The sequence below is a fragment of the Atta cephalotes genome (genome assembly GCF_000143395.1).
Source record: "Atta cephalotes unplaced genomic scaffold scaffold00002, whole genome shotgun sequence".
Classification (NCBI taxonomy): domain Eukaryota; kingdom Metazoa; phylum Arthropoda; class Insecta; order Hymenoptera; family Formicidae; genus Atta; species Atta cephalotes.
In genome coordinates, this window is record NW_012130066.1 from 14,042,208 (window position 1) to 14,051,728 (window position 9,521).

Genomic DNA, 9,521 nt, shown 5'->3' on the forward strand with positions numbered 1-9,521 from the left:
TGATCTATTTATTTCGACCACCACTTACCGCTAAAGCTATCTAGGAAAGAGGCTAAAGCTATCTAAGGAAAACGGCGGAAGCAAAGTTGTACACCTAAAATTTTGACGGTCCCTGACGTCATAAATCAGCTTTCTAACAAAAGAAAACAGGAACAAAAACCTCTGAAAAAATGAATCTGATGGCTATTGTGTGTGTGGCTTTTTTAATACTTTACTTGTATGCAACTTTTTGAATAAAATTGTGGTGAATGCATCGCTACTGCCTCAGCTGCAATTCTATTAAAGCACGACAATTATAAGGAATATAGTATTCGCAAGAAAAGTATCATGTATACATTTAGTCTGAAGGCCACTCAGCTATACGAAGCAGAGAAAAAAAGGCAAATACGAAAGTCAATATACGCGAGTCAAATACGAAAGAGATCATTACATCGTCTTTCGATATGTGTGAACACGTAGCGTGTAATCGATTGTATTCTAATAAAGACTAAATTATTCTATCAACAAGATATTTTAATTCGACTTTTAATCTGATTCTGTAACACCAAAAATAAAGCCTTAAAACTAGTTTTTTCCAAATTTTTTCTGGACTGTCCCAAATGGCCCCAGACTTGTCCTAAATAAGTAAAAGTCTATTCGGAACACTTCACTGATCGACATTTTTATATATATTTCGAAGTAAGTATAATTTTGTATCCAATCTATAATGGCATTGTGAAGACAGTAAGGTTCAACCTTTCAAACCGTCTAATGAATTTTTTTTATGACTACAGGATCCAGGAGACGTAAAAGAAAAAAAAAGTATCCCGAATAGTCCCAAATAGTTTCCTAAAGAGAGAATATAAAAGGAAAAAATTAAAGCATTGAAGGAAAAAATAATAGAAAGGGAAAATGTGAAAAGGAAAATGTGAAGAGGTTAAAAAGGATTTCAAAGAAAGACAGAAAGCATAGAGAGTAGCAAAAAGAGAGTATAGAGAATATAATAAGTTTTTAAAAAACAGCTAGAGATCTGATCAATAGAGAAAATGGAAGACGAAGGGGGAGGGCAGAAATGTTTTTAACGAAGGTAGCAGTGTAATTAATAAGAGAGGGAGTAGCATTTCTACAATATATCGGAGAAAAGTATGGATAAACTAAGTATGAAGGAGATAGTTAAAATAAGAAAAATAATGTCCGAAAAAGACAGAGAGGAAAGAAAGTGTATAGTAATTAAGAATGTGACATAGGTAAGAAATAAAGACACAGAGAGAGGAAAGGCACGGGTACGAGAATTTCTAAAAGAAAAGATAGGAGTAAACTATAAGATAAGCGGTAATAATTATAAGAATGGGGAGTGTAGAAAACAAACGGAAGATAATGAGAAATAAATATAAACTAAAAAAGAATATATTTCTGGAAAATGATTTCAACGATAAGGAGAAGAAGATGCAAAAGAAAATAAATGAAAGTCAATAAATAGGATCAAAGAAAAATAATAAATCAGATATCACAGTAGGTTTAGGAAAAATGAGGAAAAAGAAGTTGGAAATTCTGGGCGAATATTGAAAAAGAAGAGAAAAAGAGGAAAGAAAAAGAGTGTAGTAAGGATAAAGAGGTAGATCCGAATAAGAGGATAAATAGTATGAAAAATAAGTAAAGGAAAGAAAGAGATGAGAAGAAACAAAATAGAGAGAGAGAAAGAATAAGAGCAGAAAAATAGTATGGAAGAGCAGAATTTTGGCAAAAACATGAAAGATTAAGACGGGGTCCGCGGAGACAGAAGAAGGGAATTGAAGAAAGAATACAAGAGGAGAAAGATAAGTAGAAGGAAAAAGGATGAGAGGAGAGGAGAGGTTTAAGGAGGGGAGGCAAGGAGGATTTTATTTTAGAATATAGCATGGGCGGGGAGGCGGAGGGAGTAAGGACATAGACTTCTGAAAGTGGAAAACTTTTTGTGAATTTAAATTTAATGAAACAAGGAAAAAAGGAAGGCATGAAGAATAGATTGCCCAAAATAGACGAATGAGAATAAAATAAAAAAACAAAATAAAAAAAAAGAATAAAAGGAAGGACTAGAGAGAAAAAGGAAGAACATATAATTAAAACAAAGGAAGAAGAAATAACATCAGAATTTAAAGGAATATAAAACTAGTTATGATCTTGGTATATAAGGAACAAGAAGATAAAAATTTAAAGGAAAAATTAAAAAGTTGGAAGAAAATAAAGGGGAAGAGAGATATTTAATAACAGGAGATTTTAATGTAACAATAGAGGAACTAAGAGAGAAGAAGTTAGAGGAGAAAAAGAAAAGGAATAAGATAGGAATGTGTAATGAATCCACTCCTTTTCAATTTGTATATAGCAGATTTAGATAAAGAGCTAGAAAAAAAGAGATATGTGCAGTAAAAGTAGAAAGAGATAGGATATAGTCCTTGGTATATGCAAATGATATTGTGTTTGTGATCAAAAGAAAGATATTACAAGCTATCATGGGAACTTTCAGAGATTTTTGGAAGATTGGGAATTAGAATTATATATAGAAAAAAACAAAAATAATGGTAGATAATAAGGGAAGAAGAGAAAGAAAAGAAAAATAGAAATGGAGAAGAAAGAAAATAAAAGAGATTCAGGAATTTAAACATTTAGGTTTTACATTGAATAGGTGATTATAACGAGCATATAAAAGAGATTGGAAAGAAAGCAAAAATGACAGTAAGGAAAGTATAGGATTTAGGAAAAAGAATATGCAAGAATGATTTTAAGAGGAGATGGGTATTATTTAAATATTTGTGCAGAGCGTAATGTCAATGATGATGAAGTCTGACATAACCTAACATATATACTACACATGTTTTAACCAGAAGACCCTCTAACACCGCACACGCGCATTAATTCTGTACATGATTTTGGGAGCCATGTATCTGAGAAAAGTTAGCAGTATAGAAGTCTGTGGTTTAAATCCCTTGCAAGCAATATAGAAGTCTATGGTTTAAATCCCTTGGAAAATGCAAATAGTGCATAAGATATAACAGCGTTGTATTGCTGATGTATTGTTAGCGCCTCTTACACCAAAAATATCAAAAGGGTACCAGAGTTTCTTAAAACGAAATCGCGAAAGTTGCACACATCAGAACTTTACATTGCAATGTCTTTGTGTAGAGCACGCAGAAAAAAAAATAAAAACACTATGATATATTTTGAGTAGAAGCTCAATTGAGCCTATTTAGAACTTGATCGGTTCAACTCTTACTAAGATCCAATAATCGTGATTTTGGAAAACAGATCGCATAAAGATACACGGTCAGTCTCAGACGCTATGCTGTCACTGCGCATATTCTTAGCGCAAGATACTACCACGTCTCTTGACTTTTGCCAACTTCAGCAAGTAAAAATATGTTGGATATGATTATTATCACAAATAATGAAAGAAAAAGTTAATTTTATCAAACAATGTTGAACATGAGAAAAGAATAGTATCTACAAATTTTTATATCTTGGAAAAACAAAATCATATTAAATACTGAACCAGAACGCATTTTAAAATTAAAAATTGGTTTACTTTGATAAAGCATTCATGAAATTAAGCAAAAACTAGTTATACCTTCAAAATCATTGTTTTTTGCCTTTTTAAAATTATTTTGTTCAAAATTGTGATGTAATAACATATTCGTATTTAACGTATGTACATACATGTAAAAATATATCAGAAATATATCAGAAATGATATTTACACTCATGTTGCAAAATAGTATTTTTTTCTTAATATTATCTCATTAAAACTGTGGAATATTAAATTGTTTTATATGGACATATTCCATACTTCGTAAAAATTGTTAGAAATAGCATCATGATTCGGAATTGGGAGAAAGTAAGGGCGTTCACAACAATTTATGAAATGACCAACAATGAACAGTGACTTAATGTTGAGTAAAAAGTGAAAATATTATATTGTTTTTCGCGGAAACAAAAAGTATGGCAAAGATTCAAAAACGTTTTCGTTTACTTCAATTATATCATTATCTAAAGATTTATATTAATCAGACATAATGGCGCATCTCCAAAAGGTTGTAAGACAAAAAACGATCATAAATGTTAACATATTATTAAATGTTATTCACTAAAGATAATTTTCCAATCTTTAAAAATTAATTTTATATCAATTCTTTGTTAATTTTCTTCAAAATATATGTAAATAAGGTGTGAATCCTCAGAGGGGAAAGTTACTTTTTAAAAGTAACGCGTTACCGTTACTTAAAAATAAAAATCGTTATTTTCCATTACTTTTTTTGTAATTATGCAGGAGATAGGCCTACTCACCTTTGCACGAAATGAACGAATCTAGCAGAAAAATAAGTACGAGTATTGCTCTGTTCGACGAACCAAGACAGAAGAAAGAATTAAATATTAATAGTTAAAATTGATGACTATTAAGGTAAAGAAATCTGTCAGATTCATTCATTTCATGCATAAACGTGAACGACCTAATTTCATCAAAATCGATAAATAAGCCTGTCTTCTGAATAATTACACTTTTTAAAATGTTAAAACAAGCTTCTAAGATAGAATATAAATTAAATGCTAAATAATAAGAATGGTAAGACAGAATATAAATTAAATATAAGACATTTAGAAAAATATTTATCTTTGAACATTTTTATCTTTTATTAATATTTTATATACTTATGTTTTTACTTTAATTCTATAGTATTTTATTATATAATAGATATTTTAGTTTTTAATATTCTTATGCTAAAGTGAGAATTGAATGAAACAAAAAGTTTTTGGTTTATTTAGTTTATTTACCTATAATCTTATTGTCCGTGACGACCGTGATCTATAGAAAAATAATGATACAAGAGTAACGGGATCAATTTCATTATTCAATAAATAAATTTTTACATCGTATTTTATTTTTCGTTACTAATAAAAAAAAGTAACGGCGTTACAAAAAAAAGTAATGAAAATGTAACTTGTAACGTCGTTACAAGTAATGTATTACTTCCCAATCTGAGTAAATGTTACATATAAAGTAAATTTGGTATAGTATCTTGCATCTCACGTGCATTTCATGTACCATCCCATATTTCACAAACTGATGTGTGCGTCTTCATATATATATATAAGATAAATATATAAGATATAAGACATAAATATATAAGATAAATCCAATATCCATATACTTTTCTATAGTATATGCTGGATTTGGCAGAATGGTGTAAGAGACAAAATATTGGGGCAATCTATCTTTTTCTGCGCACATTCTTGACATTTATATCATTGAAAAAAATAAAATAAAATATAAAAGTAACGGTAATACTCAAGAATTCTATCTTCTTCACCGATTTTAATGAGATTAAAGCAAAAATATTTATCCCAGTAAACGAAAGAATAGGTTAAAATAGATTAAAATTTTTTGAATGCGTATTTTAATCCATGAAAACGAATTGAAATGGATTGATTGGATTGAAATGGTTTGAAATGAATGGAATACGAGCTGACACTTCGAAAAAAAAAAAATATTATTTATATTTAAGGCTCATAAATTTTAATCCTAAGATATTTATAATAATTATACATGAAATTAACTATTTTAAATTGATATTAAAAAAACGCACCTTGGAATTCGAACTTGGGACCTCTGGATTATGAATCTTCTGCGTTACCTGCTACATCACTTCTTCAATTAATAAGTATGTTATTCATTGTGTACTTCAATTATAACCAGTTAATCTAGCGCACGAAATTATAGATACAATAAAAATATCATCATTTAATAGATATAATGAAATATAAACAATTTACATTATTATAAGACGACATTGGGCATTGGATAAAAAACGAATAATCTAATCTCATTTGGCCGGTTTCGCGCCTCAATCAGAGTAATATTTAGGATATGCTCGATTTAGTTTGCTAGTGTCATCAATCATTCATTTTATTTCTAATCAAAGAGAAATAAAGAAGATAACTAAATTATTTTTATGTTACAAATTCTTTTGAACTTATTGTTGGATTAAAACGAAGAATTTCCTACTCATAATTTTAAATTGTACAATATTCCCGATGCAGAAATGACTGATATTATTTTTAGATTCAATTGAATTAAAAAAACTGCATTTCCTATTCACAATTTTGAATTAACTTAGTTAGTATTACAATGTACAAAGTATTCACAATGTACACAAAATACCATAATATTATTTTTAGATTGAAAAGCATAGAGATATACTCCATGCTAATCCTATAAATGAATAAAAATGCATTCAGGATTGAAAAAAATTCATTTTTTAACATTTATGAATCCGTATTTCTGAAAATCTGAAAATCCATTTTAATCCATTTCAATCCATTCTCGTTTGCTGGCTATTCTAGCCTAACTTACACATTCATGCTCTATTGATGTGACAGATTTTCTAATAGTCGTTAACTTCAATGATTAATATTTCGGTCTACGGAGCAGAGCGTCACTTTGTTTTACCAGATTCATTTTGTGCAAAACGCATCGAATGAGCGTACTTTCATCAAAATCGGTAGAAAGATAGAATTCTTGAGTATTATCAAAGTTATCAAGATACGCGCGCAGAAAATAGATTGCTTCAATATTTTGCTTCTCGCATCGTTCTGCTAAACCCAGGTATATATAACTAATGTTAAGTCTATCTTATATATCTATGGTCTTTACCTTCGACTAATTCTGACTTATAATGTCACACTCACAGACTTCTATAAATAGATTGTCAACTTCGCTGCCATGTTAGAGGACAGACATTGGGTAGCGTCATGTTTAATTTCACATACTTAATTTCACACATGTATAAATCACATGAAAAATCATTGCTCAGTTCATATTACATACTCACAGATAGAATGCATACGTAAATATATATATATATATATATATATATATATATATATATACAAGAAATAAAACAAGGTAGCTCGAAATTTGGTTCATCTCTTTCTATCACATTGAGTCAGCAGTCTATTTACAGAAGTCTCTATAAAAAAAACTAATACCCTACAAATACAATTTTAATATAATAATTAAATGTCTTTTTATGCATCCTGTATAAATGAAAATTAAAATAAAGTTAGCTAATCAATTCACAAACATACCAATCATGCTCATATAACTAGCTTCGTTGATGAAATTTTCTAATCCGTGGAACACTCCACGTCCTGTCGCAGAAATGCGACCATGAATGCCACCCTGATTGATGGGTTTGCCAGTGACACAAGCGTGAGCGTTGATGTCGAGATGGCCAATAGTTTTCGCATAAGTATCGGCTATCCAAGACATTTCCCGTACACCGGTGCCCATATCGGGAGCAGGAACATCAACTCCAGGTCCTAAAAAAAAATAAATCTTTCTAAAGCCGGCACACAATGCTTGTTTCCTTGCTGGATTGCTAGCTTGAATAAATTTTTGCCATCGTATTAACTACAATGTCTATCAGTACTACAGCCAATAAGATGGCAAGATTCTAATCCAACTAAGAATCCAACAAGAAAACAAATGTGCTGCAGGCTTAAGAGATAAAACTCTTTTATAGAACGCTCCATTTTGACATAACTTCAGAAATCAAATATAACATATATTTTTTTAAGCTTGAAAAGTTTTCAAAAACTTTTTTCATGTATTACATGTATTACATGTGAGTTTATCTCGCCAGTGATTATCGAGATACAGGATGAACCAGAATTATTGAACCAGCCCTACGAGAGAATAATTACTGCACGCACGTTATAATCCAATAGGTACGAAGTTATTGTAATAATTTTCTCATAGGATAAAAAATTCAATAACTCTGATCCACCCTGTATAAATTTTTGGTATAGAAAAAACAAAAGTAATTTTTACATATATGTACTGTCACGTCCAAGTTCGTTTATTTTGAAAGGAATAAGGGATTAGGAGAGGACCGAGGAAGGACGCAACTGTGATACCGCTCTTGTGATTATCGCTCTGAAGCGGGAACTACAAGTCGGACTTGATTACGTCCCAAAAATAGATCAACGTCGATACGCGATGCTGTTACCTGATTTAAGATAGTGCATCCGTCGATCCTCTTTTAGGTCAAAGAACTTAATCTTTTTGACCAAGGATTGGACTTGTATGATCTTTGTCTAGACGCAGTGAATCGGAAGGGTGGCAAAATAAATGATAATTGGTTTTACAAAAAAAATAATTGGTTACATTTATTTACTAAGATATACGTATATATTTACGTGCCTGTATGTATACATTTATGTACGATAACTATAATAATGCTAAGATTAAGCTAATACGATTTAAAATAAATATTTAGAAAGGTTATGAACCAAATAACAAAAAAATATGTAAATATAAGAGACAAATATAATTATCATGATCTAACGCAAATAATAAATATACGTCGTTTTGAGCCTAAGTTTTTCTGTCTATATGTATGTATTTATGTGGGGTGAAGCTCGCCGAATCTGCAAAGTTCTTCCTCAAGAAGAAGAAGAACTTTGTAGATTCGGCGAGAGTTTTAAGAGATTGAAAAATTTCGTCCTCAGAAGGGACGAGGAAAAAAGACAAGGAAGGAACTCTGGGGCGTGAAAAGTCTGTCAAAGTGGGAGAGTCAAAGAAGGGGAAGGAAATTCGAGATCCAAGGAAGGGTTTGAAAATATATTCTGGGGGGAACTATCGATAGGATTATCGGAGGTGAGGTCTATCAAAGAGACATCGGGGTAGTCTTGGTCGATATTTTTGGCGCAAATGAGTCATTTTAAATCAACAAAGGGTTTGAGGAGAGATAAATTGCCCTGTTTGTATTCGCTTAATAATTGGAACGTTTGCTTTTTGGAGTTTCTCGAGTTTGACCCATTTCTTGCGTCCTACTCTGTGTCTGTTCCGCCAGACCATCTATTAAAATTTTCTCTCGTTAGTGCCCATGAAGAAGGAAAAAATAATATCAAAGAGAAGAGAGAAGAAATAGATTTTCCAGTTATGTTCTAGGAAGAGTAACCGTGGGTTACTTAAGGGATTTTATTGCTTAAGTAACTGTGGATACGGAAAAGAAAAATCATTTGAAGCATTTTAGCGCTTAAGTAATTCGGAGTAGAAAAAGGGGTGAATTACTTGAAGCGTTTTACCGCTCAAGTAATTCTGATTAGAGAAAAAGATGAATTATTTGAAGCGTTTTACCTTAAGCAATTTGTTAGGAGAAAAGATAGGCAGGGTTCGTTTGTGATTAAAGGGAGAAGAGATCGAGGAAGAATGAGAGAGCGAGAGAATATTGATGGTCATATGACCTTGCAATTAAAGTAACATGGGAAAGAAAAAAGAGAAAAAAAAAAGAAATTTGTTCTGTTTGCTGGAAGTGATGGCGAACTGTAGTGGGAATACTTGGTGATGTCCCAGTGATGGCTTAAGATGAAAGATCTTCAATGTGGACTATTGATTTTGCTTGGATTGCACTGAGCCGAGAACCCGCACTTAAATTTGTCGACTGATTTTGAATATCACTTCGAAAGATTTTTTATAACTGACTGTTCGAAAAATTTTTGTGACTGAC

General features: G+C 31.1%; 1 protein-coding gene across 2 annotated transcripts in view; it reads right to left on the reverse strand.

Moving 5' to 3' along the window:
* The window catches only part of LOC105622248 (glutamate dehydrogenase, mitochondrial), a 181,737-nt gene that overhangs the window by 78,037 nt on the left and 94,179 nt on the right, over positions 1-9,521 (reverse strand). For both annotated transcript variants that reach the window (XM_012203677.1, XM_012203671.1), the window contains exon 3: positions 7,096-7,329. In XM_012203677.1, coding sequence (XP_012059067.1) covers positions 7,096-7,329 — 234 coding nt within the window. The remainder of the gene's footprint in view (positions 1-7,095; positions 7,330-9,521) is intronic.